The sequence below is a fragment of the Pezoporus flaviventris genome, unplaced genomic scaffold (assembly GCF_033815535.1).
Source record: "Pezoporus flaviventris isolate CSIRO_AGI_PZ_B2104156 unplaced genomic scaffold, CSIRO_AGI_Pfla_v1 ptg000097l, whole genome shotgun sequence".
NCBI classification, from domain to species: Eukaryota; Metazoa; Chordata; class Aves; order Psittaciformes; family Psittacidae; genus Pezoporus; species Pezoporus flaviventris.
Genome location: NW_026892645.1, coordinates 6460119 through 6483572, shown reverse-complemented (window position 1 = coordinate 6483572; position 23454 = coordinate 6460119). Strand labels below are relative to the sequence as shown.

Sequence of the window (23454 nt, the reverse complement as noted above, 5' to 3'; positions counted from 1 at the left end):
CAGTGCCAGCTCAGGGGGTCCCTGGGGACACCCGCCCCCCCCCCCCCCGTGTGCCAGTGCCATCCCCAGCGCATCCTCGGGGGTGATGCCCCGCACGGAGCCGTGGGGAAACTGAGGCACGGGGCGGGGTGGGGGGGTGTTGGTGTTCACGGTCCGTCCCTCCTCTTCCCCTCCCCGTTGCGGGCAGGCTCCGCCGCCCCCCCCCCCGCCGCCGGCACGGCCCCATTGCCGCCAGCGGCATTTCCTCCCGGCGCGGAGCCGCGCCGCCCGCGGACCCTCCTCCGAAGGGAGTCGGTTTCCTGCCGCCGCCGCCGCCCGGCACTCGGCGCTGGCTCCCCGGGAGCGGCCGCAGCGGACATGGGCCCCCGCACCGCCCCGCTCCTGCCGCTGCTGCTGGCCCTGCTCGGCCGCACGGGTGAGTTGGGGCTGCGGGGGACCGGGAGCGAGGCACCGGGATGGGACCCCTGGACGGGACCGCCGGGGCGGCAGCGGAAACCGCCGGGGATGGGGAAGTCCCGGTCCGTGGTTGAAGGGTCCCGGCTGTGCCGTCGGGGGCAGTGAGACCGCTGGGAGCCTCACGGGAGGGGAGGTTTTTGGGGGGGCAGCGCTAGGGGTGAGGAGGGACAAAACCCCCATCCCCGGTGAGGGACACGCACACACACACACAGAGCGCAGCGCTGCTGCTCCCCGGGACCCCCGAAATCCGGGCTGCGTCACCACGCTCAGAAGCTGTCGAAGGTGCTGCTGCTGGGCCCCGGGTGAAGCAATGGCACAACCGGGGGTCTCGGTGGCTTCCCGGCACCGGGGGGGGGAGAGTGTGGGGCCGCCGGGAGCAGGGGTAAAGAGTGGGAAAGCCCTGAAAGCCCTGTGTGGGCCGCGGGAACGGAGCTCGGGGCTCATCCGCCCCTTGGGGCAGTTTGGGCAGGGAAGCACTAAAGCCACCCCGAGGTCCCTGTGAAGCTACAGGGGGGATTCCAAAGGGTGACACCCGCACTGGATGGAGGGCAGGGAGCTGGGGACCGGGGATGTGACCCGATGGTGGAGGGAAGGGGAACCGGGAAGGCCGGGGCCGGTCCCTCCCAGACACCGCAGCGGCCAGCGCCAGGATGGGTGATGGTCGGGTGTCCCTACTGCCAGGCTCGGTGCCCCCTCCCTGCCTGCTGTCACCCCTGGTCGCTGTGCCAGGGGTCCCTGTGCTGTATGGGTCATGTTCCCCGTAGCTGTGCCATTCGGTCCCCATCCTGTGTAGTGTACAGTAAGTTCTGTGTCCTCTGTAGCTGTATCCTATGGTCCCTGTCCTGTGCTTGTGCTATGCGGTCCCCATCTCATGTGTACATGCAATAAGGTCCGTGTCCTGCATAGCTGTGCGGTACAGTCCCATCCTATAGCGGTGCCATATGGTCCACATCCTATGCAGTTGTGACATAGGGGCCCTGTGCTCCCTATCTGTGATGTACAGTCCCTATACCATGGAGCTGTGCCATCTGGTCCCCATCCCACACAGCTGTGCAATGTCATCTCTGTCCTATGTAGCTGTGCTGTACTGTCCGTGTGCTTTGTACTTGTCCCATACAGTCTCTATCCTACATGGGTGTGCCATGCAGTCCTTGCACTAACGTGGCTGTGCTATATGGATTAAGTCCTGTGTAGCTGTGCTATTTGGTCCCCATCCTGAGTAGCTATGCCATACAGTCCCTGTCTTATCTAGCCATGCTATATAGTCCCTGTTCTACATAGTTTTGCTTTACAGTCTCCATCCAACACAGCTATTGCATACTGTCCCTGTCCTATGGAGCTGTGTAACAGAGTTCTTGTCCTAGTGGTGCTGTCTGGTCCCTTGCCTACGTAGCTGTGCCATACAGTCCTTGTCCTGCATAACTGAGCCATGCAGTGCCTGTCTTATGTGACTGTGCGTGTATGGTCCCTGTCTTGTGTAACTCTGACATATAGACCATGTCCTATTCAGCTCTGTCGTACCATCCCACACCTATGCAGCTGTGCTACACGGTCCCCATCCTATGTGCCATATTGTTCCTGTCCTGTGTAGCTGTTCTATACGGTCCCTGTCCTATGTATCTGTTCTATAGGGTCCCTGTCCTATGTAGCTGTGCCATATGGTCCCCATCCTATGTAGCTGTGCCATACGGTCTCCATCCTATGTAGCTGTGTATAACACAGTGTTATACAGTCCTGGGCCTGTGTTGCTGTGCTATATGGTCCCTGTCCTCCCTACCTGTGCACAAATGCCACATCCTTCCCTCTCCTGTCATTCTTCTGCCCCTTCCCCATAGAGAGCCATGGGGCTGCGGTACCCGTGCAGGGGCAGTGCTGGGGGGTCTCATGGACACAGCAGCTTCTAGAGGCCAGGAACTTTGTGCTTCCCCCCTGGCAGTGACTGTCTCTGCTCCCTGCAGCGTGAGCACTATGCTGGGTCATCCCATCCTGTCCCTGGGGAGAGGCTGACTTAGAGAGGGGCAGGAATGATGTAGTCTGCATCGGCCCCAGACCCCAGTCCCATCCGCGCCATCATCTGAGCCACGATGCCACCTCCACATGGTCCAAGAGCCAGCGGTGTCTCAGAGAGTGACACACCCCCCCCTCAATTCTCAGTGCAGGATCCATCCTCATCCCTGTCCCATGCTGAGGCCGGGCAGCTCGTTACACAAGTGCCGAGGCGGCACCGCCGGATGCCGGGATGCCGGAGTGGCGCTGCCCGTCCCATGGGGCATCCTGCGCCGCCGGAGCCACCCCAGCCCCGCGCCCCCCCCATCCCACCAGCCCCGGGTGTTGTTCCTTGCCCAAGGCCTTTGATCTGCTCAAAAAAAACCCTGGAATGCCCCCGCTGGCCCCTAACCCGCAATGGGACGATCCCTGGTCCTTGGTCTCCGCCGCGCCAGAGCAAGGGAGAGGGCGGGCGGCTGGAAAAACATAAAATGGATTTTCTTTTCTTTCTTTTTTGTTCTTTTTTTTTTTTTTTTTTCCTTTTCCTGGAGTACAAAAATAACAGTGCCCTTATCTGATCGCCCCGGGCGGCCCCGCTGCGCCCCCTTATCTGATCCGGACATAGCGCTGGAGCCCACTGCCTTCCCCAGGGATTGATGCCGGTGGTGCCCATTGGCACCGCTGCCCCGCATCCCCTCCACTTGGACCGTCCCTGGTCCAGCCCTGGCCCTGCCTGACCTCCCCTCGGGATGCTGCCGGAGGTGTGACGAGCTGCCCGTCCTCTGCCCGGCGGGGCCGCGTGGCCGTGCCCGGTGCCTCGGGGCAGGAGCGGAGGGGAAGAGGGACGCAGGCTGCGGAGCCCAGATAAGCGGCTGTTTATCTTCCTCCCGATGCGGCCGCGGAGCTGGCTGGGGAGGAAGCGATGCACAATAGGTGGGTCTGCGGCAGCGTCACCAGGGGGGTCTGCACCGTGACCCTGCGGCCGCAGCCACAACATCCCGATGGGACGGGGACGCAGTGATGGTGCGAGTAGCCCTTTGCCGGCTGCATCTCTAAGCCTTGACAACAGGGAGCATCGCACCCTCCACCTCCAGCCCCCGCTGGGTGGCCCTGGTGCGGGGACCAGACACTGCCTGGATGGGAAAAGATGGAACGGGACGGGATGGAGCTCAGTGGCCACTTCCAAAGCAAACCCAGCACCCAAGGCACTATCTCCCGATGGGAAGCCCCATGGCTCCATCCTTCAATGGGGCATCAGTGGGTGCAAGCGGGTCCTCGGGACACCTCGCATCCCAGGGGCCAGCTCGAGGACAGCCCGGAGCAGAGGAAACGGCCGAGGCGAATGCGGATTTACACAGGATCAGGCCTTCAAACGGCTGCTTGCACTCAGGATTTCCCTTGGCAGCCGCCCGCCGGCCCCACTCGCTCAAGCGCCGCGCCGGGGGGTTCGGGATGGGGCAAAGCTCACGCCTCGGCGCCTGCGGAGGATGAGCTTTACAGCCATTTCCATACCTGCGCTTCCCACTTTCCTGCAGCACAGAGGGAGATGGGGGGGGGGCTTCCGCCACCGCCCCATCGCCGGGGCAGCCAGGCGCGAGTTTTGGCACGCGGCAGGGCCGCAGCAGTTTTCCATCCCGGATCCAAGGGTCATTAACGTGATTGCGGCGGGGTCCTGGCAGCCCCGGACGAGCCCCGAACAAACACGTCGCAGATGGTGCCGCGGGCGCTGTGCCGGCGCTGGGGCCGTGCAATGCGGCCCCCCCACACACACACATACACATACACATACACACACCCCTTCCCGTGTCACCCCACGTCCGCAGCGGGGACTGACGGCTCCTGTTTTCCGCACAGAGCCCGGGAGAGCCGAGGGTTGTGACCTGCAGCCGGTGGCGCTGGAGCCGCCCATCGCCCTGTCCTACGCCACCAGCACCGTGCCGCGGGGCTGCAGCAGCAGCAGCTCCCTGCGCACCAGCCGGGAAGTCCATGTACTCAGCGTCGAGTGGTCCAAGGTGAGTAAATGAGGGCTGGCGCTGTCACCTTGGTGCTGTCACCCTGCACTGTCACCCATCACTGTCCGTCACCCATCCCGCTGTACCAAGGAGGGTATCCCAGCTCTCAAAACTAAGAAGCAGTGAGAAGAGGCAGATTCAGCTCTTCCACGGTGTCCAAGCTTCCCTTCCACATGCAGCCACTGGTGTGCCTGGTCTTGCTGGGAATTTAAAGTCTTTAGAGGCAACTTCTTTACCAGCCCATGATTCCAGAGCAATCCCTGTGCTGGACATGCCAGGAACCCCTATTTCCCTGGGGAGATGGGCTGGTCCTCACTCAGGAGAAGGATGGAGCTATGGACACCAAGTGGGGACCACACTGAGGAGGGAGGGATGAAAGGAGGGATAGAGGTATGGAAATAGGGATGGAGGGATGGAAGGAGGGATTGAAGGAGGGATAGAGGGATGGAAGGAGAGATGGAGGGATGGAACTAGGGATGGAAGGAGGGATGGAGGGATGGAATTAGGGATGGAAGGAGGGATGGAAGGAGGCACATCACTTGAAAGCAGCCAGGCGAGCAGAACTCTGGCTGTCAGCGTTATCATGTCCTGCCAAAGGGTCGATAACCGAGCTGCCAGTGCCCTGAGCATCTTCCAGATGAGGCCGGGCCCAGCAACCCCCTGGCACCGGAGCTGTTGGTTGGGTTTCCACCCTCACATGGGTTTGCTCTGCAGCACAACCCTGCTCCCTTCCCATCAGCACCCAATTCAGACGCAGCCCTGGGCTGCCTGGCGCCACGTCCCCCCCTTCCACCACCTCCCAGTTCTGCTTTTCGCAGGGAGCAGGGTTGGGAGCCACTGCTCGGGGTGGGTTTGACAAGGGCCCGTTTTGCCCCATCCCAATGTGTGCTGTGCCCTGAGGTTGTCCCCAGCGGCGGCAGGGGACACGCACTGATGTCACGGCTGCGGCACCCAGCCCTGCGGCTCCACTTATAGAAGAATTACTGGAAGCTGGTTTCTATAAGCAGATCCCGTGATGCAGAAGAAAAGAAATAGAAAATAATTACCTAAAAGGCGGCAGCAGGGCAGGAAAAACAGCAACCGGGGACCCTGGGCACCCCAGCATGGGGATACGGGATCCCAGCTTGGCCATGGCCCCATCCCAAAGGCCCTGTGCCCAGCACTGGTGGCTGCTCTCAGCCTGGTTTTCCCTGCCCACTGCCTGGCTCAGCACTTCGTGAGCCGGGATCCAGGCGGCAGTTGCCAGATTTAGCCCGTGGTGTTTCGGGTTCCCCATCCGGATGTGCAGAGGAGGCTGCTGGGCAGTGCTCCCGTGTGTCCCGGTGCTGGAATGGGGAAACCCGCAGGGGCATGCTCTGGTGCACAGGATGGGGATGCGCTGGCGTTTGGTGGGGATACGCAGTGGGGATGTGCTGGTGCGCAGGGTGGGGGTACCCTGGTCCCTGTATGGGGATATCAAGTCTTTGCTGTGGAGACACCCCAGTCCTGCCTGGGTGTGAGGATGCTCTGGCTGTTGACATAGGGATGCCTCAGTCCCTGGTGTGGGGATGTCAGTCTGTAGTGTGGGGACACCCCAGTCCATAGCAGGATGACACGCTGGTACCCAGCCCCTAACACAAGGATGCCCTGGTCTGTAAGGAGGGGGGTTCCTAGACCCCAGTGTGGGGGTGCCCTGGACCCTAGTGTGGCAATGCCACCATTCCCAAGGTGGAGATGCTCTGATCCCTTGCTCAGCGGAGCCAGGGGCTGTTTGCTCCCCCAGCGTGGGTTCACAGCCATGGGGCATCTCCGCATCCCTCATCCTGCAGAGCCAGCCCGAGGGGAGATGGGGGGGGGGGGCAGGGAGGTGACAGGGATTGGTGCTTGGTGCCCACAGTGGTGACACTCTCCCTTCTCCCCACAGGCCCCTTCCTCCCCACTGAAGGTGTTGGTTGCACCGCGAGCCGGTGGCTGCACCCGGTCAGCGGTGCTCATCCTCGTGTGCTCCCACTGCTTCGCCACCATCACCTCCCCATGCCCGGACCTGGTCATCCACACCGTGAGTGCCACATCCCCATGGTAGGGATGGGGGATGCATTGGGGAGGGGGGGGGTGCTGGATGAGTCCCCTTATCTCCGGAGACAATGCTCATGGTACCCCAGGGAGGGGGAACGCGCCTGAGCATGAGGCCGGCCAGGCAGGGAATGACGCACAGGGCTGGAAAAAGCTCCCGTTTCCTCCAGCCGGCGGGAGGAAGGTCAGGGATGGGTTTGGCTCCAGCGAGCTGAGCCGGGGCCCAGCGCTTTGTTAGCAAAATAAACCTCCTGCTTTGTTTGTGGCTAATAATAAAGCGGGCCGAGCTCTCCGCGTGCTGCCGGCTGCTCCCTGAACCCCCCCATTCATCCGGGTGACCCCAAGCCCAGCCATGATGGAGCCAGGGCTCCAGGGATGCCCAACCGGCTGCATCCTCCACACTGAGGCTTTCCCTGCTCTCCCCATGCAGCCGGTGTGGGGCAGGGATGTGCTTTCCCCCCTGCCCCAGCTCAGGCTGTGCTCGCCCTGCAGGATGCCCGCCTGGACACGGGGATCACCTCAGCACTGGCTGTGTCCACTGGCAAGGGACCGCTGCTGGCCTGGGCTCGGGATGCCTATGGGGGCATCACATCCTACAGTGAGCTGCGGGACCCCCGCTGGGTGCAGCTCCGCCTGGGAGAAGGTGCGTGGGGCTGGCTTAGGTGGTCTGGGGTCTTCCTGCTTCCGAGGCCCTGAGGGAGATGCTACGGGGAACAATGCCCCGGCCCTCGGCATCTCCCCACCCCATAGCCCTGTTTGGTGACTCCTCTCTTTGCCTCCATAGACCCTGCCAGCCCCCCGGACTGCATCCCCCAGGAGCGCTTTGATGCCACGCTGCACCTGGAGACGGAGGTGTTCTTCCATGGGATGAAGGGATGCTCTCGAGGGGACACCCAGAGCACCAGGGCTGCCCACATCATCCGTCTGCAGCCTGAGCCCAGGTACCACACATGGGACCCCTGGGGTGGCAGAGAGGGTGGGAGATACTTGGAGATGCTTGGGAAGGGGTGATGTGGCTCAAAGGCAAAGCACCACCAACCCAAGGTGGGTATGGGAGCCTCTAGTGTGGAATGCTGATGCAGGAAGGGGGAATCTTGTGGCTTCACAGCTTCCCCATCACGGAGGTGAACCTGACCCTGAGCTGTCCTGAGAGAGCCGTGAGCAACCAGATCCTCATCCTGCAGAGCTGGGCCAACATCACCTGGTCCCTCTCCGTCAACAACTGCCACATCCAGTTCCTGGTAGGGCTGAGTGGGACGTGCGTGTGTGCGTGTCCAAGGGATGCCAATGGCACAGGGAGGGTGGCACTGGGAACGCTGGGTATAGGGAGGTGGCAGCCCCTCGTAAGCCATCCTAATGGGGATGAACCCAGACGCTGCCCCTGCTCTGAGCATCCCCAGCCGCCCCCATCCCTGCTCAGCTCCCCTGCGCTGTTCCCACTCCGTCCTTAGGTCTCTGGGAGCTACAAGATCGCTCCCATCTCCTCGCTGCTGCTCCCTGGGGAGCTCCTGCCTGACTCGGAGCGGGGCCTCATTGCCAAAGCCTTCGAGAAGAACTACAGCATCATCGCCTCCTACTCCACCATCCCCGCCAGCACCCGCGTCAGCCTCGAGATCCAGGACCACGGTGAGGCCCCATGGGTGCACCCCATGGCAGGGCAGGACTGGGGAGTCCCACTGCCCCTGCTTAGCCCCACATCTCCCCACGGCACAGAGGCGGTCAGGAGGGTGCCCGTGACACCCACAGCCCCGTCCCCCACTACGTACTCGCTGCCCCACGTGCTGCTGCTGATGCTCCAGCCATGGAAGTGCACGGATGAAACCATGGAGATCGTCATCGCCAGGTCCCACCTGGAGGTGAGGGGTGATGGGGGGGTCCCAGAGACCCCAGAGATGTTTGGGGGGGGGGTTTACAGCCTGCTCTGAGTGCTGGTGCTACTGACAAAGGCTGGCACCTTCCTCCATAGGGCTGGCACCCTTGTCTCACACGTTCACACTCAAACTCACTCTCACATGTGTGAGTGAATGTGTGAGATCGAATGTGAGCGCTGGGTGCTTCCCTGCAGCCCATCAAGGACGTGGTGAACATCACCCTGCGGGACATCAGCTGCCAGGCAGAGAAGAACGCCACTCACTTCATGCTGAGAACCCCCCTGAGCCACTGCGGCACCTCGCTGGAGGGCTGGGAGCACGCCAAGAACGAGGTGAGGAAGGGGCTGGCATCTCCATGGGGTCCTCATTGCTTTTGGTGGCTGGAGACATCCCCGTGCAGCCCAGGGCTGCTGCAGCTGTGTGCTGGTGGAGACGGGGCAGTGTGGGTGGGATCCTATCCCATCCTGTCCCACACCACACCATGGTGGGAACCCATCCCGTAACATAACACCCCATCCTATGGTGGGACCCATTAGACTGGGGGCAGCAGACCCTGGCACTGAGGACCACTCATCTGACCCAACCTTCCTCCCCTTCTCACAGCTCATCCTCAACCTGGCCAAGGGCGCAGTGCTCCGGAGCGTGCGGGTAAGAGCCAGGTTTCCCATTGGACCTGATGTCTGGGGCTGGACCCCATTTTCCCCTCATCAGGCATTGGAACGGGAGAACCAAGGCAGTGGTGGAATCACCCACCATGCCTGGAAGTGCTCATAAACCAAACAGATGAGGCCCTCAGTGCCATGGGTTAGTGGTGGCCTTGGCAGTGATGGGGAACAGTTGGACTTGATGAGCTTAAAGGTCTTTTCCACTCTGATGCTATGATATCTATGGGGATATTCTATGATATTCTATGATATCCATGGGGATAGTCTATGATATTCTATGATATCCATGGGGATAGTCTATGATATTCTATGATATCCATGGGGATAGTCTATGATATTCTATGATATCCATGGGGATATTCTATGATATTCTATGATATCCATGGGGATATTCTATGATATCCATGGGGATATTCTCTGATATCTGTGGTGATATAATAGTCCATGCTATTCTATGCTATCTCATGATGAGGTAACAGTGCCAGTGGCACCGGCAGGGTGCCGGGCGCTGTGGGGTGACCCCAGTGCTGCCCCCCCCCCCCCCGCAGGTAGCCTTCCAGTGCAAGATCCCACGGGAGCTCTTCCTGCGCCTCTTCCCCACGGCCGCCTTCGAGGCACCGCAGGCAGAGCTGGAGGTCAACAAGGAGGCGTTTGTGCAGGTACCCCCGGCTCGGTGCCATGGTTGGGATGGGGCGGGGGGTGTCGGATCCATCCCTCCCCGTTCCGGTGCCGCTCACCGTGCGCATCGCTCGCAGGCATCCATGCGGTGGGAGGACCACCCTGCCGACCTGCAGCTGAAGGAATGCTGGCTGGCGGCGCCGGGCCGGGAGCCGGTGCTGCTGGTGCAGGGAGGGGAGGCTCGCAGCGCAGGGGTGGCCGTGCTGCAGGGCCCCCCCAGCGCCCGCGGCAGGAAGGTCTGGCGCTTCCGATTCACCTACGTGGTCCCCGAGGGCGGCCGCGTCCCCTTCTCCGCCACGCTCAAGTGCAAGGCGGGCTTGCAGGTAACGCCGGCCCCCTCCTGCCCCATCCCTGCGATGCCACCGCGTTGGTCCCCGCCGTCGGTGGTGGTAACACAAGGGGTTGATCCCATCCCGTTGTGCGGTGGAGCAGCAGCATCCCCGCTTCCCAACGAGCCTTGCCCCGTGGTGGGGTGCAGGTGTCCCCCTTCTGACCCCAACCTCCACCCCACAGAACAACACCATCTTTGAGAAGGTCCTGGAGGTGACGGTGAAGGACGGCTGGAGGCTGACCAACAGTGAGTTTGGGGCTGGGAAAGGGGCTGGGGTGGGAATAGGGGTGGAAAGGGACTCCCTTGCAGCGTGACAGTGCTGATGGCTCTATCTCCATCACAGACCGCGGGCTGGGGCTGGCTGCAGTCCTGGGCATCACCTTTGGTGCCTTCCTCATCGGCGCACTCCTCACTGCCGGGCTCTGGTACATCTACTCACATACCCGTGAGTATCCATCACCCCTGGGGACCCCTATTGTGGGATGGGGGCGGAGGGGGGGGGCACACACATGTCCCTTGCTGGGTTGTCTGTGTCCTGAATAGCCATGGTAGCCAGGGGCCAGGCTGCTGTGTTGCCAGCATCCTTATGGCTCTCTTGGCAATGCCATGGGGGAATAACCCCTCTCAGGGTGGATAATTTTATATATAGATGTATATACACACATAGATACACACACACTATATTTGTGTGTGTGTATACAAATATATACATATATATGTGTATATATGTGCATATATATTTATATATATACATGTATATATACATAAATACATATATGTATATATATGTGTATATATACATATACATACATATACACATATATACACATACATAGAGTATATATAGTATATATACACTATATATAGTGTATATATACTCCATATGTATATATGTATCTATGCATATATGTGTGTATATATGTGTATACTATATATATAGTGTACTTGTGTGTATATATATAGTGTGTGTGTGTGTATATGTGTGTGTGTGTGTATATATATATATATATATATATATATATATATATATATATATGGACCGTGTTGCCCTGGGGTCCCCCCTGCCACCCCTCCTGCTGTCACCGTGCCCGTGCCCATCTCACGGGATCAATCCGGACGGGTCCTTGGCCTGGGGCTGGTGGGTGCCATGGGAGCAGCCGTGGCCCTGGCAGCCCCCCCTGAGCCTGCTCTCCCCTTGCCATGTCCCCCCCCGGCCCCACGGCGTGCACCAGGTCCCATCTCCAAACTGCAGCCGGTCTCCAGCACGGCGCCGGCCTCGGAGAGCAGCAGCACCAACCACAGCATCGGCAGCACCCAGAGCACCCCCTGCTCCACCAGCAGCATGGCCTGACCCCCCCCGGGCACCCCTGAGCCCACCCTGCCCCCGGGGCACAGACTTGGGGGACCCAGCCCGGACCCATTAAGCCATTTTCTTACCCCAAATCTCAGGCCGAGCCCGGTGGGGGCCTCCGTTACTCATTCAGTGAATGCTTTGGCCCCCCAAGGGCAGCCCATGCTGGGGAGGGGGGAGGCAGAGAGAGCAGCTATTGCCAAAGCCCCCCCCCGCCAAGGCTCCCCATCAAATGGGGACAGGCGGGAGAGGCAGAAATGGTGCCCCCCAGGCCATGCCCCATGGCCCTCCTGCAGCCCCCCAAGAAGGCAGCAGGCACCATTGGGAGCAGCAAGAGGTTTATTGGGAGCATGGGGGGGGGCCATGGGCAGTTCCCCCCCCAGCTCCACGTCCAAGTTACAAACTGTTATTAATAATAATAAAAATCTCTCCTACATTAAATTAGTCCTGCTCTGGGGGGGGGGGGGGGGGGATTGGGGGCTCAGCACAGCCTGAGGCTCCCCCCTACTGCCCCCCAAAACCACACACACAGCCCCGGTACACCATGGGGCAACCCCCTTAGAATGAGGGGTCCTCCCAATCAGGTGGGCTGGGGGCCATGAGCATCTCCCCCCCATAGCCAATGTCCCCATAGGGGGCACAGGCAAAAGGCACTGGGGTGAAAAGGGTGAAGGCAGGATGGGGTTGGGGGTCCCCTGAACCCCCCAACCGCCTCTGAGCATCCTCAGGGTGTTCCAAGGGGTACCCCCATCACTGGGACAAAGTGGGGTCCAGCAGCCGCAGGGCCCCCCCCACCAAGTGCAGGCTCCCAGTGACCAGGACGCGGATGGCAGCCGCCTCCCGCAGCAGCACAGCCCCGCTGCTGGCGGCAGGGTGCGGGTGAGCACCCATGGGTGCTGCCAGGTGGGGGTCCCGGCCCTGCGCCACCCATCGCAGCGCCTGCGCCAGGCAGGGGAACACCAGGGACGGGGAATTGAGGGGTCGTGGGGACGGGGGCACGAGGAGCAGGGTCCCTCGGGAAGGGGCCGGCTGCAGGAGCCCCCCGACCCGCAGTGGGGCTGGGAGCCAGGGGTCCTGGCCCCCTTTCTCCTCCAGCAGCCGTGTCCAGGTCTGCTGGTTCTGCAGGCAGCGGGTGAGGGCGTTCTCCACCGTCACGTTGAAGTTCTGCTGGTCTGCGAGGGATGGGGTCAGGGATTAGGGGAGTCGGGGATGGAGCAGACCCCGGCTCCCCAACACCCACCTGCGTTGCTGGTCACTGATGTCGCTTGGGTGAAGTTGGGGCAGAAGACGGCGTAGTCGAAGTGGCAGGGCTGTGGGGAGACAGAGCCTGCAGGACCCACGTGTGGGACCAGGGAAGATGGGTCCAGGGAGGGGGCGATCCGAGTGCGCCCGTGCACCCAGGGATGGAGGTGGGATACAACCAGGAGCACAAAGCATCAGCTCCACCTCACTGCTCCCCATGCTGACACTAAAGCAGGTCCCAGCACAGAGAGAACCCAGTGACGCCCCCCCTCTGCACCCCAAAACCTCACCATCAGCAGCTTGAGCAGCGCTGCCGTGTCCCGGTCCCCCGTGGCATTGAAGAGCAGCACTCGCACCTCGGAGCCGCTGTGGAGAGAAATGATGGGTCCCCCATGCCCCACGGGGACCCCCCCATTGTGCGTGCGTCCCCTCCTGTCCCCTCCTTACTCGTGGGGCCTGTCCTGGCCGAGGGCAGCCTGGCGGAACCATCGCACGCAGGCCTGGATGCTGCTGGTGGTGTGAGCCCCGTCCAGGTACCACGTCACGGGGCCGTGGGGCAGCACTTGGGTCCGGCCAAGCCACTCTGTGTCCCGCAGGCCTTGGGAGGGGGGGGGCACAGGGCATGGCTGGGACCCCATAGGGACCACATGTGGGGCAGGCAGCCAGGCACAGGATGCCCCCCCTCCAAGCGCTATGAGATGGGGGGGGGTCTGGCATGTCCATACTGCACCTTGGATCATGGCATCGGTGGGTTGGAATGCAGGCGCCAATGGCACCGGTCTCCCCGCCAGCTTGGTGCTTGGTGGCATCTCCTTCAGCTCCCCAAGACCTGATGGGATGGGTGCTGTGCTGAGGTCCTGGGGCCCACGGCAACGTCTGACCCCCCCCCATCCCTTGCCCCCCCATCCTTACCCCGGCAGCCGCGGCGCTGCAGCCATGTCCGTGCTAACTGCAGGGCCAGGGCAGCGTTGCTGCGCTGGTGGGAGCCCGCCAGCCCCAGCTCCAGAGCATCGTGGTCCTCAAAGTCATCCAGCTCCGGGCACAGGTAGAGGGGACACTGGGGGAAGAGGAGGTTGAGCCCCCCCCTCCCTCCCTATGGGGTGCCCCACATCCACCCCACTGCTGCCCAGCTCACCTCCCGCTCCTGCGCTCGGTCCCTCAGCACCTCCAATGGCCGCTCTGGTTGTGCCACGGTGAATGCTGGCACGCCGGGCTGCGGGGACAGGGGTGCTCAGCACCACGGGCAGTGCACCCCAAACACACAGAGCAGGATGGAGCAGTCTCCGTACCTTAAAGATGCCCCCCTTCTGCCAGGCAATCTTCTCCATGGTGTCCCCCAGGATGCTGGTGTGGTCGATGCCCAAGGAGGAGACCCCGCACACCACCGGTGCCCTGGGATGCAGTGTGGTGGTATCCACGCTGCCCCCTCCACCATAGGGATAACAGGCACAGGGGCAGGCTCTGTCCCACAGCTCCTACCTGATGATGTTAGTGCAGTCGTAGGCACCGCCAATGCCAACCTCCACCACTGCCAGGTCCACCTGGGGACACAGGGACAGCAAAGCCATCAGAGCCACCAGCAGTGGGTGCCCCCATGGATTCAGGGATGCAGGCATCACTGCCCTGCAAACCCACACCTGAACACGTGCCTTACTCATGGGAAACCATGCACTTGGCGCAGCATCCCCTCTTACAGCACAACTGATGCAAATCCTGCCCCAGCATGGGGCTGGACCCCATGTGCCCCATCCCCAAGGATCCTCACCCCACGCCATGTCCCCATCACAAGCTGGGTGCCACCACCCCCTTACCTTCTCCTGCAGGAAGACATGGAAAGCCATGATGGTGAGGAAGCGGAAGTACGCCGGCATGCTGCCGTGCGCGGGGTCCTGCTGGGCACAGCGGGGGTAAGGGGACAGCAGGGGACACATACCCCATGGGGGGGGGGGGTCCTAAGGGAGGGAGCCCCCCTTCCATCCCCACCTTGGTCTCCTCCAGGCGGTTGTAGACGAGCCAGAAGTACTTGCTGAAGAGCTCCCTGCTGATGGGCTGCCCATTGATGCGGATGCGCTCTCGGACCTGCACCAGGTGAGGGGAGCTGAAGGGGGAGGGCACAGTCAAGCACAGCACCACCAGCACCCCCCCAAACCCCTCCTGACACCCCCTTTCCCACCTGTAAAAGCCAGTCTTCAGCCCATAGCTGCGGAGGATGCACTCGGTGAAGGCACACGCTGAGCCCTGCGGGGAGCAGAGTTAAACCCCGTCCCAGTGGACCAGGAGCAAAGGGGACCAGTGATGGTGACCCCCCCCAGCACCGCCCCCCCTGCCTCACCTTGCCCTTCGTCCCCGTGACGTGGATGATGTTCAATTGATCCAGGTCCTCGACCTGCCGGAGGTCAAACACCCGGTGAGACCCCCAGCCGCCAGCATGGGGGGGGGACACATCGTTGGGGATACCCCCCCATTCACCTTGAGCCCGCTCCTCTCCAAGAAGCCCCTCATGGCTTCCAGCTGGGCCTGGGGGTCTCCACGCTCCCGTTTCACCTGCTCCAGGAAGCTGGCGTTGGTCTGGAGGGTGTTGAGGGTCCGGATGGCATCCTGGAACGATCCGCCCCCCGGCACAGGGGTGGTTAAAGCGGTACCCATCACCGCAGCATCAGGCCTGCACCCATCGCCCCGTGCCCGCTCCAGCGCCCCATGGGGTTCAGCATCCTCTGCCAGCCACCCCGGTGGCATCTCCGCCATGGTGTCGTCCATTCCCCCCCCAAACCCCGCTCTCCGGCAGCACCGGCGCCGCGATGCCACGGGGATGGGGGCATTTAACAGTGGGAGGGACCGCGCCTCCCTGGGCGGCGTTGGCCCCGCACCAGCACCCACAGCACCCAAAGGCGCCGCGGGCGGTGCTCTGTGCCGCCCCGCTGGTGGTTAAACAGAGGCGCCGATTAAGGCAACAGCGAGCACGTGGGACACCGGTGCCGCTGTTACAGGTGGCACCGAGCACCCCGAACGGGGGGGACACACAGGCCTGGCCCCGGCGCTGTGCGTGCTGCAGTGGGGCCCTGGCACAGAACAAGCCCTTGTCCGTGGTGCACGGACGCGCCAGCGGGCTCCATCGCAGCAGGCAGGGACGGGGCACTGGGGATGCTCCCGCCTCCAACAGGCTCCATCTCCGCGGTGGGGTCCCCGCATCCCAGGGAGAGGGCAGGGGTCTGCCCTGTGCCACCCCGGCTGCCGCAGGCTTGCGGGCAGCACACCGCGGTGCGCAACGGCCGCGGGCTGCACGCCGGGACCGGGGCCACAGCAGCGCCGACACCCCGCTGCGGGCCTGCGGCTTGGCCCGGGTCCGGCGGGGCTGGGGAGCCCTCCCGGTACCCCCCCCCCCCCCAACCCCGTTCTCCCATAGCCGGTACCTGGTACTCCATGGCGGGGGCCCGCGCGGGCCGCGTACCGAACCGCCTTCCCGCGCCCCGCAGCGCCCCGCGCAGCGCGCGCACGCCCCGCGCCACCATCCCGCCGCGCCAAGGCACGCGCCCCCCGGCCCCGGGCGCGCCACCGCGAGGCCACGCCCCCACCCTCCCGCCACCGCCGCCATCTTGGAAACGGGCAACACGCGCCACGTTTTGGGGGGGGGGACAGGGGGACGGGACACGGACACGACGACAACGCCATGTTTGTGAAGGGCAGTGGGGGGCACACCGGGATAACGGACCCGGAACCTTCGCTCCGCACCATGGAGGCACCTCTGGGGGGGAACCCTCGGGGCGATGCGGAGGGGCTGGTGCAGGGGAATGACCCCAAACCCCCAACCACGCACTGGGGCGCAAGGGAGCCCCTGTCCCGGCAGCATCACCCTCACCCGGTGCCCCCAGCACCCCGTAATGCTGCCCATGCAGCATTAACCCACCATAGCACTAACAGCGCTGACCCTGCGGGGGGGGGAACAGGCAGAGCAAGGCACCAGCATGGGAATGCCCCCATCCAGCCCCAAACTGGGTGCCTGTCCTCGGCAGGGCCAGAGGTGCTGCATCCCAGCACTGCGGCAGCTCACCCTGCTCAGCAAGAGTGACACAGAGGTTAAACCCAGCCCTTTTGGACTGCATCGTGTTTATTCACAACCAGCTGAAGCCATCTGGCTTATTGCTTGCAACCAACCCTGGTTTAGCCAAAGAAACCAACCCCACACACACCCCCCCGGTGCAATCAGAGCCCCACACCAAGAGATTTACCTTGTACATGTCCTTTATCAGCCTCACTTTGTGTCCTGAGAACGGCCCCGCTCACCACTGCGTCCTCCCCTGAGGCCTTACGTTACCGACGTGGCTTTAGCCATTAGCCTGGTTAACGGACAACCCACCGGATGCCAAAGGTTATCACCCCCTGCATGGCACGTACGTTACCTGGTTGGGATCCATGGGGCTCAGTGAGCCATCTGCGGCTGATGGCCATGGAAGACAAGTGCTCAGCGAGCTGGGAAGGACTGAGGTGGTCCCACAAGGGTCCAGAAGGCGATCACACACCATCACAGTGCCCTGGATCTACACTGGAGCCAAGAGCTCCAGGGCAGAGGCCACAGGGGAGAGCAGACAGCTTGCAATGAGGGTGCTGCTTGCTGCTACAGCCCAGCGATTCCCACTGCAAACCCTGGCTGTATGGAACAAGCTCTGCCAGCCACCCCCCAGTTTACCCAGTAAGCCCAAACTAGACTGGAGCCCAACTCCAGTGAGTTAGTAATCCTGCCTAGAGCAACGCTGCCTTCCCCAAGACAGCTCTGCATTACTCAGAAGCACCTGCCTCGACCTACATCAAAGCTTCAGGGCTCAAAAGATACACCATAGAGGAGCTAATAGAGGTGCCACTACCAACCAAGAGAGCAGAAGCATCTCCCAGCAGCTGCCCCCAGTCCGGCTGGTCACAGCACCATTTGCCAAGAGCCTCAGCACCAAGAGAGTCGCTTTCTCCATCACGACCGCTCTGCAAGATGAACATCACCACTACAGGCTGCTGCAAAGGGGACACAGCTCTGTGCAAAGCTGCAGGGACGCAAGTCTCTCCAGTCACATAGCTCCACAGCGGCTGAGCTGCTGCACGAGGAGAGGACAGAGCTCGGTTCAAGGCACTTCACCTTGAAGAAAGTCCTTTCCCAGGCACAGACCTCCCTGCTCAATGCAACCTGCGGATTCCCCCAAGCAGGACCCCGCTGGGGCCGCCCCTGCTCAGAACACCCTGTCAAACTCGGTCTGGTTGGTGGCAGCCGGGTTCCTGCCTTGGTTAGGCGGCTGCTGGGGCATGTGCCCACCCCTCCTGCGCGGCGGGGCCAGGTACTCGAACATGGACTGGTTGTGGGTGGACAGCATGTTTTTGAGGTCCGAGGGCATGGGGTCTGACCAGAAGAAGTCGTGGTTGAGCGCGTCGTCGCTGTCGATCCGCTGCGCGGGATCCAGCACCAGCAGCTTGTCGATGAGGTCAAGCGCATAGGGGTCCTTCACATAGGCTTTGAGGCGGTCCTTCACCTTGCGCTTCTGGCCCTTGGGGAGATCCAGCTTCTCGTACAGCTCGTACTTATCCACGTTAGGCCAAACCTGGGAAAAGGCAGGAGAAAGGGGAGTTGGGACAATATAGTTATGGAGAGGACAAGCCATTCTTGATGTGAACCCCTTCAGGCAAACCAGGGCGAGGTCTGCTGAGACAATGCTAGTTTATAACTTCCAAGCCAGCAGACCTTGTTCCCACAGGATGAAGGAGGCACTAAAAGGTGCACTAAAGCCTGGAGACGCGTGGACAAGTCAAGACAGCGTCCTTCTGGTGTGGGAATGGCACGCAGGATGCTCCAGGAGTTCTGGTTCTCCCACAAAATTGCTACTAGAGAGCACAGCTCCAACATCCAGAAAGGTTGAGTGACAAAACTCATTGCTAAATAACACCCGGGATGTATGCGGCACCTTTTATCCTTACAGAGCAAAGCATGATGCAATCACGGGCACTTCTCTCAACCACAGCAGGTATTTACATACAAAAGAAAGCGCCTTCAGTGTACACAGATAATGTATGCACACAATGTATGTACCGTGAGGCCTCTGCAGCTGCCCGCACAACCCTCAGCTCGGTCCCCACCAGAGGGCAGGACAAGCTGCTCTTAAATAAGGAGCTGAGCACTCACACCAGGCTAAGCTGATGCCACGAATCACAAGTTAGAACTCCAGAGGCTTTTCAAGGTGATCAAAAAACCCCACTCTTCTTTAAGCAGGAATTCAGAGGGTGTTTATCTCAGAGACAACCCCCAAACACAGGCCAGATTCCTACATGTAACATTCTGCTCTTTCACACTGGAGCAGCCAGCATCCTCTCTGTGCTCAAAGATACAACTTGCCCTTCGCAAAGGAGGTCTGGAAGACCAGGTTCATCCTCTTCTCCTCAGAGGCTGAACACAGGTAATGTGTCAGCTGTAGCTTACACAAGGGAAGCACAGTGCACCCAGCCACCAGGAGGCAAACACCACTTGCAGGAGCTTCCCCAGCCTCCCTGCCACACTCCAGCACTGGAAGCACACAGAAGCCAGCATACAGAGCAGGGAATGGAGCCAGGGGTGCCTGATCCCAGCCATTGCCCACATCACCGCTTCCTTCCTCCCTGCCCATGCCCTCGCCCTCACCTCCGGCGTGATGGACCCACAGAGCTGGCTGATGAGGGTGAGCTGGTGCTGCTCCGTATTCCCCTGCATGATGGGGCTGCGGGTCCACATCTCTGCCATGATGCAGCCTCCACCCCACAGGTCAATGGGGGGGCCGTAGTCCCGCTCCCCTAAACAGAGACTCCGTGTTAGTCACCTGGGGGAAGGAGAAGGGCAGAGAAGAGCGGAGCCCAGCACCTCGTACCTAGGAGCAGCTCTGGCGGCCGGTACCACAGGGTCACCACGCGGTTGGTGTAGCGGTTGGGTTGGCTGTTCTTAGCCAGGCTGAAGGCGCGAGCCAGCCCAAAGTCTGCCAGCTTTAGGACTCCATCCCGTGTGATCAGGACATTCGCAGCCTTCATGTCTCTGTGCAAGATCTGCATAAGGACAGACACCAAAAAGTTAAGCCACGAAGGTCCCCTCCTTCGGTACCTAGTGCTAGAGGGCACTTGGAGTCTGGACTCCCTTCCAGCCCGTGCTAAGACATATGCTCCTTGGAAAGCCATGAAGAGCATGGATCTGGTACATTACCTTGTTCCTGTGGATGTAGTAAAGCCCATTCAACAGCATCTGCATCACTTTCTTGATCTCTGAGAGTGTGAACTTGACGTGGGCATTGCTGAGGAGACCAGCCAGATCGTGCTCACAGAAGTCAAACACAAGGTAGATACTGCCCTTGCAGCGGTTGTAGGGAGAAGCTATGGGAGAGGCAAAGAGGGACTGTCAGCACGGGACCCTTAACCCCATCACAGCTCCTTCCTGCCCTCCCAGCCACCCCGCTGCTCATACAGTGCTCATCAGACAAAACCTCAGGGCACAGGAACACAGAGAACCAGAGACAGCCTCAAGATCCTTCTTAAAGAGGCACTGAGACAGCACAACCAGCAATGGAAGAACAGGGGATGAGGGTGAGAGCAGTGAATTTCATCAGTTAGGCAAGGAAAGGAAATGACATCCTTTGAAAGCTTCACTTTGTGCTTGTTCTGTGCAATAACGGCCGTGGGGTTTCCTCCCTGCAAGCTGTGGCTGGTAGGTGCACACACACCTCGCTGCCAGCCAAGCATTATCACTGATGGCATCAGCGATAGAGGAGGCACCAGCAAAGACAGCCCCAGGGGAAATGCAGAAACAGAGAAACTCTCTCTAATATTAGAGTGAGGTTTTCCGCAACCTCAAACTGCATCTAAAACAGACTGATCTGGATCAAAGGGACTGAAAAATTCCAGCTCCAACTGCAATTTACAGTAACAGGAAACCTCACACGAAGCAACCGATTCCAATCTTGTTCCTAGAGCACACGTGCAAAACACTATAAAAAGAAAGGCTGATTTTCATCAGCTAAACTCACTGATGAGCAACTCCAACCAGAAAAGGATGCCTAAGCTCAGCCCCCATGGAAACACATCACTGCTTGCCACACTGGGTTTGCAATTCCTTACACGGACACAGCCCCTTCTGAAACCTTCAAGCCTGAGAACAGCAAATGCAAAGTTTTTGCTTCACTGGAAACTAAGGTCAAGGTGGATTTGGATGAAAAGTGGAATTCCAACAAAACACACGCAACTCGTGCGTCTCCAAAAGTATTTACCTTGGGTTTGCCAGGCACAGTCATCCCAACTTAACCACACAATGAATTACAGATTAACCTGTCACTGGTTTTCACTCCTACCTGCCCAGACAATAACCTACACGCAGTGGAGTACTGGAGTAACTGCAATCCCTGGTCCTGAGCCAGAGGTTTTTCCCCAGTTCAGTGACCGGGCTCTTCAAAATCAATCACAAGCCACTTGGTGTTTATTTAACTGCAGGGACTGACTGGATGTTGTGGCTGAAGCATCAGCTGCCACTTTCAAAAGCATTTTTCCAGTAAAAATGTATCTAAGAGAATGATATATTCAAACTAGCTAATGTTTTAAAGCCATACCACTGACACAGAGCCAGGCCAGGAGCACTGAGCACGCCAGCCACGCACTGAAGGAACACTGTGTGTGGTACAACAGCTCTGAACAGCCCCACCTGGAGCTCCAGCCCTCACAGCACGTTTCTGTCACCGACAGAAAGATGCTGATTGAGTCTCAGCTCAGAGCTACCACAAACCCAACCATCATAAGCCAGCTGAGACGGACAGCTCGAGCTCCTGTGAACAGCCACAAGATCAGCTCTGGTTGAGGACTCTCTGCTTCAAAGTGTCTCCAGTGGTGGCTTATTTAAAGCCTCTCACAGGTGAGTTTTCCAGCACAGGCAGCACTCACGGCCATGGCACAGGGATATCCTAGCAGGACTGACAACAGCTTTCCCAGCCAAGCTGCAGCAACACCACAGACAGGAACAGAAGCCCATGCTCAGCTGGAGGACCCTGCTCCCAGCACAAGACACCAGGCTGCTCAGCAGTAAAGAAGGGATGAACCAAAGGCAGCAGCCAGCACAAGGCAGACCCTGCCAGCTACCTTTGGTCCTGCAGATTTCGATGAGGTTCACCACGTTCTCATGTTTGAGCAGCTGGAGGATTTTAATCTCTCGCAAGGCTGTGATGGGGAACTGGAAAGGAGAGAACAGGGATTAGAGATGCAGGAGACCAGGCCACCCCTGCCTAGAGAACAGGAGAGACATGACCATAGCTGCTTGGCAGGGGACCTGTTTGAGCCCCACCTCGACAAATCACTGAATGGCAATGAGAGGTTTAAAATACAACACAGACCCCAGGATTGTCCAAGTTTATTTATCATCAGGCACCGGTGGTGATGAAGATTCCGCCATGAGACAGAGGTGTTTCCATGGTGCCTGTTCACAACAGCACATGGCAGAGCCTGGCTCCAGCTGCAGAGCAGGCTCCCTGCCTGCTGCCCATGCCATTTAAGCTGTTAACTTACCCCATCTCTGCACACCCCTGAGCACGTGCCTTTCACACGCTACCCAGTTCCTCCACAAGCAACAGCCAGTGTGGAGCCCTGCGCTGGGGGCGGCAGGGGAGGAAGAACGTGTGAGCAGCATCATTGCAACAGCTCCTTGCAGCCCAGTCACCACGCAGGTACTGCACTACACTGCTGCCATGTGCCTTTGTAGCCAGAAGGGGCACCTTGGATGGGCAACCTCAAGGACCAACATTATCACAGTGTAGGCAGGGGAGGCAAAACGCCCCAGGGCTGAGATCCTGCCCACATCCATGTTACAGCCATAAACTTTGTTAAAGAACACAGTGAAAGTGCATTTTTGCCACCCCAAAGATTAACTCCCACCTGCGAACCCCCCAGTCCCGACCTCCCCAATCCCAACCTGGACACGCTCACACACTTACCCCCTCCTTCTCGTTTTCCATCAACACTTTCTTCAGCGCTACTTTCTTGCCCGTCTGACGATGCTTGGCTTTGAAAACCTCCCTGTAACAACACAAACCAACCCCTGAGCAGCACAAGGAAGGCACCAAGCGCTCCCGACCAGGCACAATCCCAACCGAGACACACCACAGCACCACACACGCAGCCCTGTGCCCGACACAGCCACATCCCCTTTGCACCCAAGACCAGTAGAGCCCCTCAGGAACACAGGGCAATGCCCCCACTGTCTCCAGGATAAACTCTGCCATATCCTGGCGCAGAGCAGGGCCCCAGGGTGGGAATGAGAGGCTCCGGGGACGCAGAGGGAGGGATGAGGGAAGGACCCGAACAAGGCCTGAGGGGGCTGAGGCCGGGGCAGGCCGCGCCCGGTGGCGGTGAGCCGGGCCCGGCGGAGCACTCACCCGAAGGTGCCCTGGCCGATCTTGGCGAGCTTCTCGTACTTGGACACCTCATCGCAGAAGGGGCACTCCACCATATCGTACTGCTTGGCCATGGCGCCGCCGGCCCGACCCGGCTCCGTTCCACACCGCACCGCCACCCGCCCGCCCCTTACCTCCGCCACCGCCGCCACCGCACTTCCGCTGCACGCACCGTCACCGCCCCGCGCGGGGGCTGCTGGGACTTGTAGTCCTGCGGGGGTTTGCTGGGACTTGTAGTCCGGCGGCGGCCGCCATGTTGTCACCGTGCCCGTGCCTCAGCATCCCCATGGAGCAGCGCCGTGTCCCCGCTCCCCGGTGCTGCTGTCCCCAACGCGTGTCACCGGGATACAGCAGCATCTCCGCTCCCTGCCGCTGCACTGCACCAGGGG

At 60.5% G+C, this 23454-nt stretch overlaps 3 protein-coding genes across 4 annotated transcripts; 1 reads left to right on the top strand and 2 right to left on the bottom strand.

The window, feature by feature from the left end:
- Positions 1 to 232: 232 nt before the first annotated feature.
- On the top strand, positions 233 to 11843 carry ENG (endoglin). Its single transcript, XM_061476484.1, has 15 exons — positions 233 to 415; positions 4297 to 4454; positions 6358 to 6492; positions 6999 to 7149; positions 7291 to 7447; positions 7615 to 7747; positions 7958 to 8132; positions 8220 to 8362; positions 8572 to 8709; positions 8981 to 9025; positions 9591 to 9701; positions 9798 to 10043; positions 10234 to 10297; positions 10395 to 10496; positions 11284 to 11843. The coding sequence occupies exons 1-15, from the start codon at positions 358 to 360 to the stop codon at positions 11400 to 11402; spliced, it is 1935 nt and encodes a 644-aa protein (XP_061332468.1). The 5' UTR covers positions 233 to 357; the 3' UTR covers positions 11403 to 11843.
- Positions 11844 to 11883: 40 nt separating this feature from the next.
- FPGS (folylpolyglutamate synthase) lies at positions 11884 to 16161 on the bottom strand. Of its 2 annotated transcripts, XM_061476483.1 has the most exons (15): positions 16055 to 16161; positions 15114 to 15242; positions 14977 to 15030; positions 14818 to 14882; positions 14628 to 14742; positions 14456 to 14533; positions 14124 to 14185; positions 13934 to 14036; positions 13780 to 13857; positions 13557 to 13701; positions 13375 to 13473; positions 13092 to 13242; positions 12935 to 13010; positions 12643 to 12712; positions 11884 to 12574 (listed from the first exon to the last, which is right to left on the bottom strand). In XM_061476483.1, the coding sequence occupies exons 1-15, from the start codon at positions 16151 to 16153 to the stop codon at positions 12153 to 12155; spliced, it is 1746 nt and encodes a 581-aa protein (XP_061332467.1). In that variant the 5' UTR covers positions 16154 to 16161; the 3' UTR covers positions 11884 to 12152. The 2 variants fall into 2 exon arrangements, with proteins under 2 accessions (XP_061332467.1, XP_061332465.1); XM_061476481.1 differs by lacking the exon at positions 16055 to 16161 and having other exon boundaries at positions 15114 to 15389.
- Positions 16162 to 17493: 1332 nt separating this feature from the next.
- Positions 17494 to 23159, bottom strand: CDK9 (cyclin dependent kinase 9). The gene is made up of 7 exons (XM_061476599.1): positions 23048 to 23159; positions 22607 to 22688; positions 21759 to 21849; positions 19843 to 20009; positions 19517 to 19688; positions 19294 to 19442; positions 17494 to 18223 (listed from the first exon to the last, which is right to left on the bottom strand). The coding sequence occupies exons 1-7, from the start codon at positions 23137 to 23139 to the stop codon at positions 17858 to 17860; spliced, it is 1119 nt and encodes a 372-aa protein (XP_061332583.1). The 5' UTR covers positions 23140 to 23159; the 3' UTR covers positions 17494 to 17857.
- Between the last annotated feature and the right edge of the window lie 295 nt (positions 23160 to 23454).